An 18,910-nucleotide genomic window follows, 5' to 3' on the forward strand; every position below is an offset into this window, starting at 1 on the left:
TCCCGAAGGACTGACACCATTTCCCTTCTGTCCAGCATGAGATTGCTGCTCACGGAGACAATGTTACATCAGGGCATGGCATCACCGTCTCATTCATTCATCTACGGTGACTAATCATTGAGCCAGTGACCCTGGGATGAACCAGATATGAGCAGGACTGTGCAGCTGAGCAGAGAAGGAAAGATGAACTCACCAATAACTAGCACAAAACTGGCAGGGGATGTCAGGGCAAACGCAGTGCGACTTCTTCACAGGGAGAGAGTGTCTTTGTTCAGACTGGCCCAGAAAGTGGACCTGTGGTGGGTTTGCAGGAGAGTCAAGAGATGTTGAAAAATAGTTGTTTCATTGACTGACGTACCTGTACGCCTCTTTGCAGTGGCGAGTCTGGGGCAGGGAAAACAGAGACCACCAAGCTCATCCTGCAGTTCCTGGCCACCATCAGTGGCCAGCATTCGTGGATTGAGCAGCAGGTCCTGGAAGCCAACCCCATCCTGGAAGGTAAGCAGTCACCCACCAGACCCGCCTCCTTCCCAGACTCTGCAGGCTGGTAACTTCCTGCCAGGCGGTGCTCCTGGGGAAGAAGGATAGGGTAAGCCATAAACTTTCAGCAACTTCTCAGGATTCCCCAGGATACGAAAGACAAGGATGGGGTGGATGGTAGTGTGGCGGCTGCCAGGAAGCACAGAAAAGAAACACTGATGACCTGATTAGCTTTCACAGGTGTGTTTTCCACACACGGGATCTTAAGCGTTCCTTTAAAAAAGAATCCAAGATAAAATCAATTTGGGAAATTCTGGGAATGGGTTATTGATACACAGAAGGATCCCAAATGTATTATGCTAATAGAAGTAGCCAGACCCTCTGTTTTTTTTTCATTTACCGTACAAGTGAGGATGTATGCACAAAAAGATCTTTCTTTATGAAGTCACATCATCAAACAGCTCTATGGAATGCACTTGGGGTCACACTGCAACCCAAATGCCATCTGGTCTAACCTCCATGCCCCGGCTTACGCCAGCTCTTGTCACTCTCCTTGCAAGCCGGCCCTCTCTAGCCTAGTCTCTCCCCTGCAGCCTGAGCAGTCTTTCTCAAATGCACCCAAACTTCCTCAGGAGGCTTGCTGCTTCCCTCATGGCCCTTGGGGCTAATTCCGAACTTCTTAGCTTCACGTTCATGGTTCTTTGCTACTTGGCCCCACCTGGGAATGGTTCCATCCGTCTTCCTCTGCTTTTCTCCTGTATCCTATGGTCCAGCCGAATTTCCCTTCCTGAAAGCACACTTCATGCTTTCTGACCTCCTAACCTTTAGCTGCACTTAGCAAACCCTTGGCCGCCATCACTGTCTGGTGTGAGCCTACCCATCCTTCAATTCTGACTTAGCTACCTCCTCTGAGAAACCTCCCCAGAAGATCTCACTAAAAGTAAAATGTCTATTCTCTGCTCCCATCGTGGGCATCATCCTCTGGCCCATAGCCTTTGGAAATGCCAAGACAATCCGAAACGACAACTCAAGCCGCTTCGGGAAGTACATTGACATCTACTTCAACTCCAGTGGGGTGATCGAGGGGGCGCGCATTGAGCAGTTTCTCCTGGAGAAATCCCGGGTCTGCCGGCAGGTAAGGCCTCTGCCTACTACCCTGGTCCTGGGGAACCTCCTCTTGCCCCAGGATGGGAGTCCGGGGAGGCTTCCAAGAGAGTTCCTTTCCATCACTCTCATACCTCTCTCCCTCCTCCCGGGACCCCCACAGGCCTTTTCTCACTGCCATTGAACCCTGGCCTGATATGGGCCAGGGACTGCTAGAATTGGGTAATGATGGTTCTTCCCCAATATTCAAGGAAATGATAGGACTTTCTGTTTTGAATTTTCCATCTATATAATTGTCTTCATTATTTGGTGCTTACTACTCCTCACCTCTATTAGAATTAATTCTGAGGCCAGGTAAGTCCTCAACAGGGTGGGGGGTGTTTCTTCAGATGCACTGGGGGCCCTGTCAGAAGGACCTAGATGACATTGTCCAGAAGACCCCCTGGCCAGGAAGTGAGGTGGCATGTGGCTTGTGTCTTCACACGGGGCCTCGTACTCACAAGGGCCCACATTTGGTTTAGTCCTCTGTTGTCACCATCTTGAAATTCCTAATAACTTCCGAGAGAGACTCTCCATGTTTTCATTTTGCGCTGTGCCCCACAGATCAAGTAAACAGTCCTGGCTGACAAAGACCCCAAAGTATGACAGCCACATCAGCAGAGTTAACAGAGCCTTGTTGAGGGTAGGATACTCCTCTCATGTAATAGTATAACCCCTAACACGCGTGCGTGCGTGCTCATGAAGTTTCAGAATGGGGCCATGCCACTGAAGGGGCTGGAGATGTGTATGAGAACAGACAGACACCTGGACACGGTGGCAAGCTGAAGAAGGAAGCTCACCTTTAGTGACCCCTGCCTGATGCCAGGGGTTTCCCCCGTGTTATCTCATTAGATCTTCACAACAACCACGGAGACAAGTCTCTTTGTCCCCATTGTATGGATGAGGAAACCGAGTCCAGGGTAACTTACCTAGGTCCCAGAACTAGTAGAAGGTAGAATCTCTCTGACTCCAAAGTTTACCCTTTCCAGAAGCTTATAGTTCTTCACATAGTGGTTGGTGAATTGATAGAACTTGGTCCTCATAGAGGCATCCCAGAATGAACAGGAGACTTCTAAAGCAGATCAGAGATAAGTCCTAACCACGATAAGATTAAAAATTTTGTGGGGATGGGAGTTGGGGAAGGGACTTCTCTTGTGGTCCAAAGATTGGGACTTCATCTTCCAATACAGGGCATGTGGATTTGATCCCAGGTCAGAGAGCTTAGATCCCACATGCCTCGGGGCCAGAGAACATATAACAGAAGCAATATTGTAACAAATTCAATATTTTTAAAACGGTCCACATCAAAAATATTTTTTTGGCGTATAAGTGGGATAGCAGAGGTGGACACGACTGAAGCAACGGAGCATGCATGCACGCACTCTCAGTAAATGTACTAGTGATGTGTAGAAAGGACATCTAATGGTTCTGAGGAAGAAGAGGCCATCTGAGGAGTGGAAAGGCAGGGGGAAGAGAAACTCCGCCTTTAACACTCTATACTTGGAATTGCCTGAATTTATGAGCACAGAGATGTGCTCATAAATTGTGTTTCAAAATGCAGAAGACCCAGCTAGGTAAACCTGTGGAAGTTAGGTCCCCAGGGGTCACGAGGTGATAGGAAGGCTTCGTTGCTGTTATTGTTGCTCAGTCGCTAAGTCGACCCCACGAGGCTTCTCTGTGCATGGGATTTCCCCAGCAAGAATACTGAGTGGGTTGCCATTTCCTTCTCTAGGGGATCTTCCTGCAGGATCAAATCTGTGTCTCCCACATCTCTTGCATTAGCAGATAGGTTCTTTGCCACTGAGCCACCAGGGAAGGGTTTCCCTAGACTGTAGAGCCGGGAATTCTGAGTCAGAGAGCTCGGATGTGAATCCTGACACCTTGCTTTGCCTGTGACTCTGGACTTCGAGGGCAGTCAGGCTACAGGGAAGTGCCAGGGAGTGACATTCTGCACGGAGCGGTCAGGATGAACTGGCCATGGGTGAGGCCAGCGACCAGGCGTGCTCATCCCTTGGGTCAATGCCAGAGCCCTACTGGCTGGGGAGCAGGGAGACTGGGACAGGGCTGGGGCCAGGAGACAGTTCTGAGGACCCGGAGCCTCAGGGAAGCTGCTTACAAGCTCCTGGATCTCCCTCCCTGCCAGGCCCCGGAAGAGCGGAACTACCACATCTTCTACTGCATGCTCATGGGGATGAGCGCCGAGCAGAAGAAGCTGCTGGGCCTGGGGACGCCCTCGGAGTACCACTACCTCACCATGGTGAGGCCTCTGCCCCTCCTCCTCCCCTCCTCCCCACTCCCTTCCTGCCCCTCCCCTCCTCCCCATCCCACCTCTCCCTGCCCTGCCTCTTACAATGAGGAAGTAAGAAGGGCCAGTTCTTGCTCAACATTGGTTTACAGCCTCGTAAAAGCCCAGACCCTGGGCGGGGACTGGGGGCTCCCTTTCCCCTTCTCCACTCCACCCTTCTGTGTTTGGCATCCACTTTACAACCAGCAGAGGATTACTCTTGGCCACGAGAGTCCTACCCTTGTGCGTGTGCTTCCTTGTTTCCTGCAGAGCCTATAGTCCTGCCCGACAAGCCTCACCTTCCTGCAGCCCTAATGGACAGAAGGCTCCTGGCCACCCCGTAGCTCCCCATTCATTTCATCCCAGTCACCGTCCTCCTAGGTGCCCCTAGAACTTGAGCTCCAGGAGAGCAGAGGCCTTGCTCGGTTGTGTCCCCACACCCGGAACATTGCCACACAAGCAGTCTCACGAGTTGGGCTTGCATTGTTGACAAGAGAATGAATGAGATCCACCTCTTGACGCTCTCTCGCGCCTAGCCCCTGTCTCGCCTGTCTCTGCCCGAGGCCTTCATCATCTCTTGCCTAGACCATGGTGCTACTTTCCTACTGAGTTCCCCCTCTCCCCAGACTTGAGCCCGAATCTATCATCCGCCCCACAGATCTCCCATACAGGGCACAAGACAGACCATATTCCTTGTCACAGCTCTTTGGGAGTTCCTTGTGGCTCCTTGGCAAGGTTTCCAAGTCCCTCCAGATCCCACCATCTGCCAACCTCTCCTCCTCCACATGACCCTAGCCTCTTTGCAACCCTCCTGCCTCCCATCTCACAGCCTAACTCAAGCTGATATCTGCCAAAACCCTCTCTCCCTGTGCTGCTATAAAGCTCAACCTGTGGAACCAGCTCAGGTGCCTCCTCCAGGAAGCCTTTCCCGTTTCCAGGAGGGCTGGCCAGGCCCCCTTTTGTCTCAGCATCTGTAAAAGCCTATGACATAATCTTTCTGCCTCCTCTCCTGGATACAACAGCATGCAGAGCAGGGCCAGCTTTCTCCATGAATGAATTCCCAGTAAGCACCCCAGGGTCTGACACACAGTGAGCCTTAGAAAGTGTTTGTTAAAGGAATTAACCCATGGTATTCCCCCGAGAGACGGAGGCAGGCATTACCATGGATGGTTGATAAACAGTGGCTCAGAGAAACTGAATGACTTAGCTATGGCCACACAGCTATCAAGCTACCATAGAATTCTGGGTCTATATCACCATAAATCTGCCTTTGGAAATAACTTTGTGTATTTTATGAGCTTGGTCCTCCATGTGGTCCCATGAGACCCACCCAGAGCCAATGAAGTATCACTAACCTGGGGCCTTTGGCTGAGTCCCTGATACATCCCTGCCTTGCTGGCCCTACAATGGAGAAGGCCCCCAAAAGCTGATGTGTTCAATCTTTCAGGGGAACTGTACTTCCTGTGAGGGGCGCAATGACGCCAAGGACTATGCCCATGTCCGCTCGGCCATGAAGATACTCATGTTCTCTGACTCCGAGAACTGGGACCTCAGCAAGCTGCTGGCCACTATTCTCCACCTGGGGAATGTGGAGTTCATGGGTAATGCTGTTTCCACCCAAAGTACACCCCCCTGGGGAGGAAGAATGGGGACTAGAGGAGGAAGAAATCCCTGTGGGTTCTCATCCAAAGGGCCCATCAAAGTCACAATGTGTTGGAAAAGTACATTAGGAATTTTAGCCGTAATTTTGGAGGTCTTGTGGAGCTAGGGGGAAGATGCCAAAGCTTAGGGCCCTCCAAAGGTGAAGATATTGATCAATCATCCCTAACTTTTGGCTGGAAACCCAAAGGGTAAACAAAGCCATGCATGAACTTTGAGTAAGCAAAGCCATGCATGAACTTGCAAGCCGTTTCTAAGCATCCAGTTGGTCTGGAGACTCAAGTGTCCTGGACTGTTTTGTTAGTGCCCCAAGTGTGTGACAGAAATTACTGACAATCCTCTCTGGAAGAAAGCAACATCAACTTAGATTACAAATTATCCCTTTAAACAGTTTCAAACACAACATCCGGCATGCATCCAAAAATAAATAGGAACAAGGAAATGAGATATTATGAGCAAGGACCAGCAGTCGTAATAGACAATAAAAACAGAGCCACAAAGACTTCAGAGATTGGGATAGCTGAGCACAGACCACAAAGCAGCTATGCTTGTTATATTCAAGAAAGAAAAAGCCAAGCTTGAAAATTTAGACAGGGAACTGGAAAGTGTAAAAAAGTGACATTACAGATTTTAAAGTGAACCACATCAAAATTCTAAAGTTAAAACCAAAATGAACTCTATGGATGAGTTTAACCTCCAGTTTTATAATGTGAAAAAGGAGAAAAAGTCAGAAAAAAAAAAAAAACTGTGTGTACAGCACAGAAAGACAAAAAAGATGGAAAATATAAAAGAGAAAATAGGAGACCTAGAAGATAACAGTGAGAAGATATAGTATACATTTAATTAGAGTTCTAAAGGGAAAGAGAAACTGTGTGTGCAGCATGGAAAGACAAAAAAGATGGAAAATAGGAACTTCCCTAGAGGTCCAGTGGCTAAGACTCCACGTTACCAATCCAGGGCTTCCAGGTTCGATCCTGGGTCAGAGAACTAGATCTCACGTGCCACAACTAAAGGACCCAAATGCCGCGACAAAGACCCAATGCAGACAAATAATACACAGGTAAATATTTTTTAAAAGGTGGAAAAAATAAAAGACGGAGTAGGAGCCCTCAAAGATAGAGTGAGAGGATGTAGAATGAATTTAATTAGAGTTCTAAAGGGAAAGAGAGGGTTGGGACTGAAGCACTTGAAGATTATGGCTGGCTCTAGATCGAATGAAAGACACCGACTCACACAGCAGTGGGGAAAAGACAGACTTTTCAATGAACTGGTCCAGAGCGACTGGGTATTCATGTAGAAACCACGAACCACTATCTCAGATCATATAAGGAAATCTACTCCAGCAAGCTGTAGCTGGCTGAACAAACCGGGCACTTCTGCTGGTAAAAAGTGGGTGCTGACAAGCAGGGGGCATCAGGACATGGAATACCGTCAAATGGGATGTTGAGGAAATGAAACCAGGCAGAAGAATGCAGCGAGCTCACACACAAAATTTAAACACAGATAAAATTAAATGCTACCGGGCTTCGCTGGTGGCTCAGCGGTAAAGAATCTGCCTGCCAAAGCAGGAGACGTGGGTTCGATCCCTGATCTGGGAAGATCCCACATGCTGCGGGGCAACTAAGCTACAACTGTAGAGCCTGTGCCCTAAAGCCCAGGAACCGCAGCAAGAGAAACCCACACCCTGCAGCTAGAGAGTAGCCTCCACTTTCTGCAATTAGAGAGTAGCCTCCACTTTCTGCAATTAGAGAAAGAGCCAGTGCAGCACCCAAGACCCAGCACAGCAAAAAGTAGATAAATTAACATTTTTTAAAAAATTAAATGCTACAAGGGAACACAGGTAGTTAGATGACACACAAGTAAACCGGTAAAATTAAATGCAGCTTAGTGGTTAAATCAGTGAGGGACAGGGAGGCTTGGCATGCTGTAGTCCATGGGGTCACATAAAGTCAGACTCGACTGAACGACTGAACGGCAACAGGGATTAACATATAGGTAGTAAAAAGATAAGGAAAAACCCAGGAAGTGGTTTCTGTGGTGGTCAGGAGAATACTGCCTTCGGTGGTCAGGAGAATACTGCCTTCGGTAGAGGAACTGGTCTGAGCCGGAAAGGTCGTGGGAGGCCCCAGCTGTTCGTAAAGCTCTGGGTTTGGCTTTAGTGGTTGCTTTACAATGTTGACATAATAATTATCCACAATAACATACCTTTGGGTTTTATGCGTTTCTTATTCATACGGGTTAGTTTACAATTTTTAAGTTTAAAGAAGAGAAAAAATGACAGAAACAGCTTTCTTCCCTCCCTGCAGCTCAGCGGCCCTAAAGGGAGGGACTCAAAGGGGAGGGATTGAACCAGGAGGTGGGTCCGGAGACTTGCAGCAGAACTGAGCCCTGCTTCATCCTTTGCTGAATGAATGAGCACACCTAGGTTTCCAAGGACAGCAGAGTGGATGGAAGGAGACCAACGGGTCTTCCTCTCCCTTGTTAGACCCCACCCGCCCCACCGGCACCAGACTTCTCCCTCCAATAGCGTCAGATTCCTCTTTGAGTCAGGATCTCTATCTGGGCAGCGGTGGACATAGCCTATGAACAGTGGTTAGAAGCACAGTGTTGATAGTCCCCAGAGAGGCCACGGCGCTCAGAGGGGGCCTGGGAGAGGCGGTGCCCTGCACCCAGGGATGGCTGTCTCTGAGCCATGCGTCTGGGACAGCCTCCCGGGGCCTCTGTCCCATGCCTTCAGGCCACTTTGCCTCTCAGGGCCATTGCTTCTCTCTGCAGCTGCGGTCTTTGAGAACCTGGACTCCTCTGATGTGATGGAGACCCCTGCCTTTCCCACCGTGATGAAGTTACTGGAGGTAACTCTGCTCTTCTGCCCGCCAGCCTCCTTTTCTTGTGAGCAGCCCCAGGGCCTGGGCTGGCGGCCCTTCCCAGTCTCCAGTTCCTGCCTCCCAGGCTCTCGCTCACCCTCTCCCCTCCAACTCCCCTGTGGAGCACTGCAGGCCCTCGATGTGGGAATCAGGCCCGTGGAGCTAATCATTAACAAAGTCCCAGAATTGATCAGTTTGGCTTCAACATGTGTTTCTTGCCCTTTCCCTGACCTTCTTGCTCTTCCAGGGCCTTTGCTCAACTTTCTACCCCACCCATTCCCCAGGTTGTCCCCACTCAACCAATCTGAGGCCTTTACAGCAAGACATCCTCGCCCCATATCCTGGTTCCCAGGGCCTCTCCATGAGTTGTGCTCTTCTGGGCTGATGGAATGTACTCAGACCATTCCCCCTGCGTGTTATATTTGTTGTTGTTATTTTCTGGCTTTGCCACACTGGTGGCCCTGTAGGCATTTAGGCTGTGACTGCTGATACTTGTACTTTCTATATAACTTGCAATGCAGGAAACTCAGGTTCAATCCCTGGGTCAGGTCAGGTTCAATCCCTGGGTCAGGAAGATCCCCTGGGGATGGAAATGGCAACCTACTCCAGCATTCTTGCCTAGAGAATTCCATGGGCACAAGAGCCTGGTGGGTTACAGTCCATGGGGTTGCGAAGAGTTAGATGACTGAGAGAATGACACTTTGACTTTCACACAGCATGTGGGATCTTAGTTCTCCAATGAGGGATAGAACCTGTGTCCCTTGCATTGCAAGCACAGAGTCTTAACTGCTGGACCACCAGGGAAATTTCCCCTGCACATTACTAAAGAGATCAAATAGAGCCTTGACTTGGAGGACAAGTGATGGGGCTTTGGAATCGCACCCCACTAACAGGCTCAGTGGGAAATTAATAGAATCAGAAGAGGGAAAAAAACCCATCACATTAGGTAGGCACATTTTGCTGCTAATGTTTTTCACGTGGTTGCAGGGTTCTTAGAAACCTTGGGGATTTGCCAGCCAAGTCTTCTCTGAATGTGGGAAGGACTTCATCCAGACTCCTCTTGTTAACTTGGGCCTCCAGATTCCAGGCAGGAGTACCTTCTGTTGAGGTGTATTCAGATGTCAGTGGCCAGGCCTCAGAGCCCTCCACGCCCACTGTTTTCCAGGGTCTACCCGATGGTGGGCCCAGTACCAGGATACCAGCACAAGACTGGTCAACCAAGCAGCCAGCACGCTCAGGGCCCACCCAGCCGGCACATCCTTCCCTGACACTGATATCCCTGTGCTCAGACTGACGCTGGACCAGTCCTGCCAGCATCCTGACTCTGGTCCTAGTCACAGGCATCTCCCATCCTCAGGCTTTGGGCATGGGATGTTTCATCATGAGAGAGCATGTTGGCACCAGGCCCTGCTCTATCAGCGGTGATGCCAGCCCCTACCTGCCTTCCAGGTGAAGGACCAGGCCCTCCGAGACTGTCTGATCAAGCACTCCATCATCATCCGCGGGGAGTTTGTCACCAGGCCCCTGAACATCACTCAGGCTGCAGACCGGAGGGACGCCTTTGTCAAGGTGCAGAGTTGTGGGAGAAGGGGCCTATATTTCTAGGTATTGAGTGTAGCTCCTTGCATGGTGAGTGGACAGCAGGAAAGGGCAGACAGCTGGGCAAGTCTTGACTCTGCCAGTCCCCTGTCTGGTGACCGTGGGCTGCTAAGACTCTCCAGGGTGGTTTCTTGCCTTAAAGTAGGGGTGATCTCCCTCAGTAGGTCCAGTGTGACTGTGGCCTTTCCAGGTAAACTTGGAGAAAGCAGCAGCCTTCCTCTCATGCATCAAAGCCTGTGGGTTCTACCCCATGTCTCTACAGGGCATCTATGGGCATCTCTTCCTGTGGATTGTCAAGAAGATCAATGCTGCAATTTTCACCCCACCTGCCCAGGACCCCAAAAATGTGCAAAGGACAATCGGCCTCCTGGACATATTTGGTTTTGAAAACTTCCAGAAAAATAGGTATGGAGGTTCCTGCACCTGCTTTCAGAAAAATGAGAGATAAGCTTAGGTCCTCCCTGAGCCAACTGGAGGGCAGCCATTCCTCCCCAGACTGGCTGGGAGCAGGGCCTCGCCTCCGCTCACAGACGCCAGGGTGAGTTCCTCAGCAAGACTGTGTCCTTCCTCAGTGAGACAGTTCACGCTCATCTCCTGGCATCCACAAGGTGTCTAGAAAAGGCCATATAGCTAAGAGCATCATGAGAGTCAGGCTGACACTCCAGCATTCATCACCCATCTCAGGCTATCCACTCTTCTCACAAACTAGAGTGAATTATCACGTGTGGTTAAGGTGAAAGTGGAAATCAGTAACACTAACGTGACTGTATCCTTGGGTGGGCTATCACACTAGGTGATGGAGGAGGCAGGGGATTTGTGGCCCATCCCCAATTTTTCAGTCTGATAAGGGTAAGGTGAGGCAGGACACTTCTGACCCAGTGTCCCAGCCTGGAGACTGAAGAGCTGGAGAAATGAGGCAGGTCAGAAAAGTAATTCCCAGCTAAGACAGCGATGAAGACTGGGGTGGAAGTAGACACAGGCAGCAAGGGGAGCCAGGCCGTGGAGCTAGACGAGGGCAGGCGATGTTCTGGGGAAGTACCATTAAAGGGCCAGATGAGGAAACAAGAGCATGGGGACAAGCAAGCAGGAAGTGTCCTCCACGTGCAACCTAGCTTCCCAAGTGAGCCTGGCTCATTTAAAGCACTGGTGAGACAGAGCCTAGGCCTGGTTCTATTACCAAATGGAATTCAGATCTGCTCACCCAAAGTGCACCAAAGCCAGTCTACTGACACCGGGTTGTGGTGAAGCAAAGCACAGCACTTATTGCAGGGCCGAGAAGAACAGGCAGCTCATCCAAATTGGAGGCAGCTGAAAATCCAAATTCCTTGATGGCTTTCAAGTAAAGATTTTTAAAGGCAGTTTTAGGGGTGAGAGTCACAGGGTACACGACCAGCTTGTGGACTTTCTTCTCATTGGTTGGTGATGAGGTAATGGGATGATGTTTAGGGAATCTTAATCATCAACATTCTGGTTCCAACCAGTCTGGGGTCTACAAGTTTGTGACCAGCATGTAGTCACCATACTCCACCTGGGCAGGGGTCTTACTTAGTTTCTGCAAAACAACTCAAAGAGATCCCTTGATGAAGAACTAGGACTCTGTTTTTATCACTGCACTATTGTTTCTTGACTGCATTTCTTCACTTCCCTAATTGGTCTTGAGTCTGCTCTTAGGACTCAGAGATGTCATAGGAGACTAGAGCCTTTTGCTACAAATAAGAAATGGGGGACAAAGAGGTAGTTTTGTATCCAGGAGGGCCCCAAAGGGTTCTGCTTGGTTTCAGTCCCAAGTGGAGGTCTCTGGGCACTGTCAGAGGTGCCAAGGGGCTGTCCTGAACTTGGCATGCCCCTGCCCAAGGCCCTCTCTCCAGGTGAAGGCTGAGAAGGCTCCTTGGTCAAGATGCAAGCCATTCTGAGTGCAAGCACATTGGGATTGCAGGCTCCTAGGACCAGCTCACTGTGGGCAGGTGGGATGGGGCGGGGCTGGCAGAACTCAGCCCAACGTGACAGAAACTCTAAGGAGCAGTAAAGTAAAAAATGATTCCGATCATTGGTTTCTGGCCCTGAGAGGGGCAGCTAAGCAGACCAAGCATATCTTTGGCCACTGTGGAGGTGGACGAGTAGTTTATTTGGGGGGATCTGGCCATTTATTCAGGGACACTTTCCCCCACACCCCCTGTGAAGGAGCCACAAGCCGGGTTTGTGGCAGGGCTGCAGTCTAGGGGCCACCTGAAGGAGCAGGGCCATGTCACTCAGCACCCAGTCACTTACCCGAACTGCCTTCTGCAAGGGTACACCGAGTACTCTTGTCAACTGCAAAAAAGTGCATGACCTAAAAGTTGAGACTTATGTTTTATTCAGCAGACATTCCTAGAACTTCAAGCCCAGGAGACAGCATCTCAAATAATTCTGAGAAAAATGCTCCGAGGAGGCGAGGGTGGAGCCAGGATATATAGGAGTTTTTTGCAACAAAGGGCAGGTAGAACATCAAAAGATTATTGTTTATAAAAGAAAACTAGATATCTCAAGTTAAGGTATTTAGCACTTTTCTGTGTATGGAAAGATGCAAGAGTCTGGGTTCACTGAAATCATTCCTTTGATATGAATCTCAGATATCTGGGGCCAGCATTCTGTGTTTGCACATCCTGAGTTTCTTCAAGCTGTACTGTTGTGAGTGGCTGCAATCTGATGGGGCTTCCCCAGTGGCTCAACAGTAAAGAATCCACCTGCATGCAAGAGACGGGGGTTCGATTCCTGGGCCAGGAAGATCCCCTAGAGGAGGAAATGGCAATCCACTCCAGTATTCTTGCCTGGAAAATCCCATGGACAGAGGAGCCTGGTGGGCTACAGGCCAAAGGATCTCAAACAGTTGGGCGTGCCTGAGTGACTGAGCACAGAGGCAGTCTGATGACTGCTAGCTGGCCAGTATTCCTGGTCTCCATCCTGAGTTCCCTCAGGGCTCATTGTCAGGGGTGGCTGCCATCGCTGATGGCTACAACATCACTCTACACTGTCCAGGCAGTGTGTTAACTCTCTTGGGTTAACAGAGCTGAACAACCAGCCTGAGGAACCATAAGGTTTTGCACAAATGGGCAACCCATCCCGAAGAAGAAATGCCTAAGTGAGACCCAAAGTGAAAGAAAGTGAAAGTGAAGTCGCTCAGTCATGTCCGACTCTTTGTGACCCCATGGACTGTAGCCCACCAGGCTCCTCTGCCCATGGGATTCTCCAGGCAGAATACTGGAGTGGGTTGCCATTTCCTTCTCCAGGGGATCTTCCCGACCCAGGGATTGAACCCAGGCCTCCCGCATTGCAGGCAGACGCTTTAACCTCTGAGCCACCAGGGGTGGCTGAACCAAAAGAGCAGGTCAGAGAAAGGAGGGTCTCGCAGGTGTGAAGACTTGGAATTAGAGAAGGGCAGGGTGCCCTGTTGGAGAAGGAGGTGGCAACTCACTCCAGTATTCTTGCCTGAAGAATTCCATGGACAAGAGGAGCCTAGCAGGCTACAGTCCATGGGGTCACAGAGAGTCAGACATGGCTGACCGACTATCACTCACAGAGTCTCCTGCATCCATTCCCTGGCAGTGTTGGGCAGGCTTTCCACTGTGTCACTGTCTGTCTGGATCCTGAAAATAATAAGAGCTCAGGTCCACAAGGATTCAAAGCAGGAGGAGAGCAGGGTGGGGTGGGGATCGGATCTGCACGTCTGAAACCTGTCTAGTGGCCACAGAGAGTGGTTGGGGGGGTGAGGCTGGAGGCAGAGAGAGCCATGAGGCGGCTGTTACTGCACTCCAGGTGAGAAAGAAGGGTGACCTGGATTAAGGGGGCAGCAGTGGGCGTGAAAAGAAGTAAGCAGATCAGGTGCTGTGTTGGATAGAGCGCAGCCGAACTTTGGCAACGGGTTGGAGCTGGGAACAAGGGAGAGTTGTCAGGTATGATGGCCTGGTTTCTGACCCGAGCCAGGGGTGATGAGTGGAGGGGCCATTTCTGGAGGTGAAATGGAGCCCAGGAGGAAGAATGAGTGGGAGGACTCGGGGAGGGGAAAGAGGTATATGTCTGATTGATGCAAAGGAGCCCAGCCATCAGTGACGGGTCTCCAGAAGCTCCTCTTAATACCAAAGCCATGTACCCATGGGGCAGGGTGGCTACTGGACCCTTGGCCCCCAGAGATTGTCTCCGTGTCAGGACAGCCTAGCTTGGCAGAGGATCCTGCTGGGGATCTTATGGAGTCAAAGTCAGGGCTTGATGCTAAGTGGAGCCTCCCCATTTCTCTGAATCTGTTTGCGGGATAGAGGAGGGGATGGAGGCGGAGGCAGGGGAAGAGGGAGGCTGTCCGCCGGCCTGTACGGTGTTTGGGGGTGTGCTCTGTGGGTGCACACGTGTGGGGCTGTGTGCCAGGGGTTGGCTGCAGTGGCAACCAAGCCAACCTTGCCCCCCCGGGGCGGTGCTGCGCCTGCAGCTTCGAGCAGCTCTGCATCAACCTGGCCAATGAGCACCTGCAGCAGCTCTTCGTGCAGCACGTGTTCACCGTGGAGCAGGAGGAGTACCGCGCGGAGAGCATCGCCTGGGACTACATCCACTACACCGACAACCGGCCCACCCTGGACCTGCTGGCCCTCAAGCCCATGAGCATCATCTCCCTCCTGGATGAGGAGAGCCGCTTCCCACAGGTGCGCCCCGGGCCCGCCCCCCTCAGGGGAGACCCCAGGCCTGGGAAACTCCACGGCTGCTGAACCCGCTGCCTGGGGGTTGGCAGAGTAGCCCCCGCCTTCCAGCCTTCCTCTCCTTCAAGGCTTGCCTCCTGGAGGAAGGCACCTGAGCCCACCCTCACTTCTGCTCCTCAGCATAGATTATTTAGATTCAGGAACACACCCCCAGAGAGGGCTGGTTGAGCCTCGTGGGCCAAGGGCAGCGCAGAGTGCAAGACAGGCAACACTTTCCTTCTTGCTTTGGGGGACTCTGCATGTCTCTGGGGAGATGGATTCTCAGGTAGCCAGTAAGAGCTCTGATCCAGAGAAGGTAGGTGCTCTGCTCCCGGGGAAGGCTACATCCAGCGAGCTGGCAGCCTCTCTTCCCGCCTCGGCCCTCACGCAGGGAACAAGCCCCTGTCCCTGACACATCTGCTTACTGTCTGTAGAAAGGATCTGTCATTCTGAACCCAGTTGCTTTGCCCTTTGAGGGAGCCCCTGAGACCTGGGGGTGTACCCAGTGGCTGGGCTGTGGGTCCTCGGCCCATAGGGCATCCGTTCTTCCAGGGGACAGATGCCACCTTGCTGCAAAAGCTGAAGAGTGTCCACGCTAACAACAAGGGCTTCCTGCAGCCCAAGAACATCCACGATGCCCAGTTTGGCATCGCCCACTTTGCTGGCGAGGTGCACTACCATGTAGAAGGTAGGTGAAGCTCCTCTCCACAGTCCCTTCCTTCCAGATCTGGAGCACCCCAGAGAGGCCATAAGAAGGCTAGGTCATTTTGCAGAGGCAGCAAGGGGACAGAGGGAATGGAATGGACCAGGCAGGTATGTTTGTGTTTTGTTTTGTTGGTAATAGTTCTACTGAGAGATAATTCTCATACCATAGAATTCACTCATTTGAAGTCTACATCTCAATGGTTTTTTAGTGTATTCATAGACTTACGCAGCTGTTGCCACAATTTTAGAACATTTACATCACCCCTCAAAAGAAATCCCCACTAGGGACTTCCCTGGCAATCCAAAGATTAAGACTCCATTCTTCTAATGCAGGGGGCTTGTGTTCAGAAAAACAAAAGGAACTCCCATTAGCAGTCATTCCTCATTGCTCCCCAATTCTCCCCAACCCCAGCAACTACTAATTTCTGTCTCTGTGGATTTGCCTGTTCTGGACATTTCACATAAATGGAATTGTACACCGTGTAGCCTTTGTGACTGGCTGCTTTCACTGGGCATCGCGTTTTCAAGGTTCATTCACATTGTAGCATGTTTCTGTACTGTTTCTTTATACTACAGTACAACAGTCCACAGCACAGATATGCCACTTTCTGTTTATCCCTTCATCAACTGATGGATATTTTTGGCCATTATGAGTAATGCTGCTATTAACATTCATGTACAAGTTTTTATGTGGACATACGTTTTCACTTCTTTGGGACACATACCTAAGAGAGGAATTGCTGGGTCATGTGATATTTCTATTTAACTTTTGGGATAAGCACCAAACTGTTTTTCAAAGTGGCTGCACCATTTTACATTACTATTAGCAATGTATGAATTTTTCAATTCCTACAGCTCCTTACCAACACATTAATTTTCTTTTTTTATTGTAATAACCTTATCAGATATAGAATTTGCAAATATTTTCTCCTATTCTGTGGGATATCTTTTCATTCTCTTGGTAGTGAAAGTGTCTATGTTGAGATAAGGTCAGGCATGTTTTTAAAGATTTTATTTATCTATTGGCTGTGCTGGGTCTTCACTGCTGCACGTGGGCTTTCTCTGGCTGTGGCAAGCAGGGGGTCCTCTCTAGTTGCAGTGTGGTGTGAGGGCTTCTCAGTGTGGGGGCTTCTCTTGTTGCGGAGCACAGGCTCTAGGGGGCAAGGGCTTCAGGAGCTGCACGCAGGCTCAGTAGCTGTGGCATGTGGGCCCTGGAGCTCACAAGCCTCGGTAGTTGTGGCACATGGGTTTCATTGCCCCATAGCGTGTGGGATCTCCCTGGACCAGGGATATAACCCACGTCTCCTGCATTGACAGGTGGATTCTTAACCACTTGACCACCAGGGAAGTCCCAAGCATAGTTTTGATTAGAGAAATAAGGGGCTGAGCTGGTCAAGCTGCTGGTGTGCTTATAAAAATGGGAGAGGTGGCCAGTGTGTGCTGTGATCAGGAAAATGAGGCAGGAAGCCAGAGGGTCACTCTGTGGCTTGTATGAAGAACTGAGGAGCTACTGTGGTCTAACTGGAAGCTTGGAGTCAGGGGTGCTCCAAGTACACTTTTCAGGTGGAGAGACAAGGCAGCAGGAGGGGCTGCTGTTTTCACATGGAGGAAGGGCGGTGTTCCGAGACCAAGGGATTATTTCTGTTGGAGGAATGAGGAGGTAAGGGGGCTCCTTTATAACCCCCACCAGATCCTGGCTTTGGGGCTTTTCCGAAAGGGGGAGACCAGAGCCAGTGGGACTTCAGAATTCCAGAACACAAAGACACTGAGCACATCAACCTCCGTGGGCTACTCAAGGCCAAGCTTTAGTTTTTGAAGTGATCTGCAACTTCCATATATGCTAAGAGTAAGGTAGCTTCTTTCTAGGTTTTCAGAGCACAGAATTCCATTAATGCTCCTTGAAACTGAGCCTGCTGGGTTTTTTTCAGTGCCCTGCTGTCTTCATGACTTAAGCCCCGTTACTCTGTCTTTTGGCAGGGATGGTGTGGGGGGAGGTTTCAGCCCAGGTGTGCCTCAATCATCCCCCCAAAAGCACCTGTGGCAGGGAGGCTCTGTCTAAGCCTGCAAGGCCACAGGGTAACATCACGTGCCTGCTCACTCCATCTGCAGAAGGCTGTCTTCTAGCACAGGGCTGAGAGAGGGGCTTATGTGCCAGCCTCCTCTTCAGGTGGCCTGGAGCCTGGCAAAGCAAGCTTGCTCTCACCCCTCTCGGCTTGGTGAGGGCGGCTCAGTTTGAGCTCTTGGTCCAGTCTTCCCCTCTCACAGCACGTGCCGGCAGAGAGGGAATCAAGCTTCCTTCTTCCACCATTGACATGGCCTTCCCAGACCCCACACGAGGCTGTGCAGGCGTGCACAGAGCACCCCCCTAGAAAGGGGTGACTTCAAGGGAGAGAACAAGTCGGAGTCGGGCACATGTGGGGTGCAGCCCTCAGCAGGCCCCCAGTCATTGTCTGGCCTGGTTTTGAGAAGCAACTGTTCTCTGGCGCCTTCTTCTTGCCGTTCCATGCCCTGCCTCAGGCAGGTCCACTCTCCCCATGGCGGGAAGGGAGACGTACTGTCCGCTCGCCCCCAGACCCACACTGTGTCCCGTGGCCAACATTCCCATAGCAACGTTCCACAAAGAGGTACAGGAATGCATTTTCTCACAGTCCCAGAGGCCAGGAGTCCAAGACAAATGTCAGCAGGACCGGATCCTTCTGAAGACTCGCCCTGGCATCTTTCTTGTTCCCGTGCGTGTCTGTGTCCTAATCTCCTCTTGTAGCACACCACTCGGACTGGGTTAGGACCCACCCTAACAGCCTCATTTTACCTCCCTTACCTCCTCAAAGGCCCTCCCTCCACACACATTCTGAGGTACTATGGGTTAGGGCTTCAGCATATGGATCTGGGGGGCAAACAGCTCAGCCCATACATGCCCTCCTCCCTAATTTCTAGAGTCTCACTCCTTAAGCTGGAGGGCCTTCCGACTCTAGCATGTTGTTCCAAGGCCCCAGAGCAAGGTTGGTAGAAGGCCTTGGGGGGTCCAGGCCCTCAGGGTCTCCTTAGTAAGCGGCAGACATGCTTCATTCCCAAACCTGCTGGGTCCAGGCCCATGCATGTGTGCACACACGTGTGTTCACGCAAGTGCTCATGTGTATGTGCACACACTGCCTACGGGCACACGTTCAATTCCAAGACCAGTGCAGTTTATACTTATAATGAGAAAAGAAATATGTCTTAGGACCTCATAATCAGCAAGTCACCTACCCTGCCCACTATCCTCGAAGCCAGGAAGCCAAGTGGTGTTTAATTTCTTTCCTTTTCCCATTTCGGGCTTCCAGGAAGAGCAAAGCAGCGATTCCCGAGCCCCCTTGCTGGTTCCACGGGGACATGTGAAGCAGCTGCTCCTGTACAGACAGGCTGCTGGGGGAGGGTGGGCCTCCCAGCAGGAGTGGGGAGGGTGGGCCTCCCAGCAGCAGTGGGGAGGGTGGGCCTCC

The 18,910-nt window shown here is 51.0% G+C and overlaps 1 protein-coding gene across 1 annotated transcript in view; it reads left to right on the forward strand.

Moving 5' to 3' along the window:
* The window catches only part of MYO7B (myosin VIIB), a 97,736-nt gene that overhangs the window by 36,286 nt on the left and 42,540 nt on the right, over positions 1–18,910 (forward strand). Inside the window, exons 6-14 of the mRNA XM_040227868.1 lie at positions 377–498; positions 1,473–1,615; positions 3,767–3,880; positions 5,355–5,508; positions 8,342–8,418; positions 9,880–9,999; positions 10,292–10,434; positions 14,486–14,696; positions 15,282–15,417. Coding sequence (XP_040083802.1) covers positions 377–498; positions 1,473–1,615; positions 3,767–3,880; positions 5,355–5,508; positions 8,342–8,418; positions 9,880–9,999; positions 10,292–10,434; positions 14,486–14,696; positions 15,282–15,417 — 1,220 coding nt within the window. The remainder of the gene's footprint in view (positions 1–376; positions 499–1,472; positions 1,616–3,766; positions 3,881–5,354; positions 5,509–8,341; positions 8,419–9,879; positions 10,000–10,291; positions 10,435–14,485; positions 14,697–15,281; positions 15,418–18,910) is intronic.

This window comes from Oryx dammah, unplaced genomic scaffold (assembly GCF_014754425.2).
Source record: "Oryx dammah isolate SB20612 unplaced genomic scaffold, SCBI_Odam_1.1 HiC_scaffold_27, whole genome shotgun sequence".
Classification (NCBI taxonomy): domain Eukaryota; kingdom Metazoa; phylum Chordata; class Mammalia; order Artiodactyla; family Bovidae; genus Oryx; species Oryx dammah.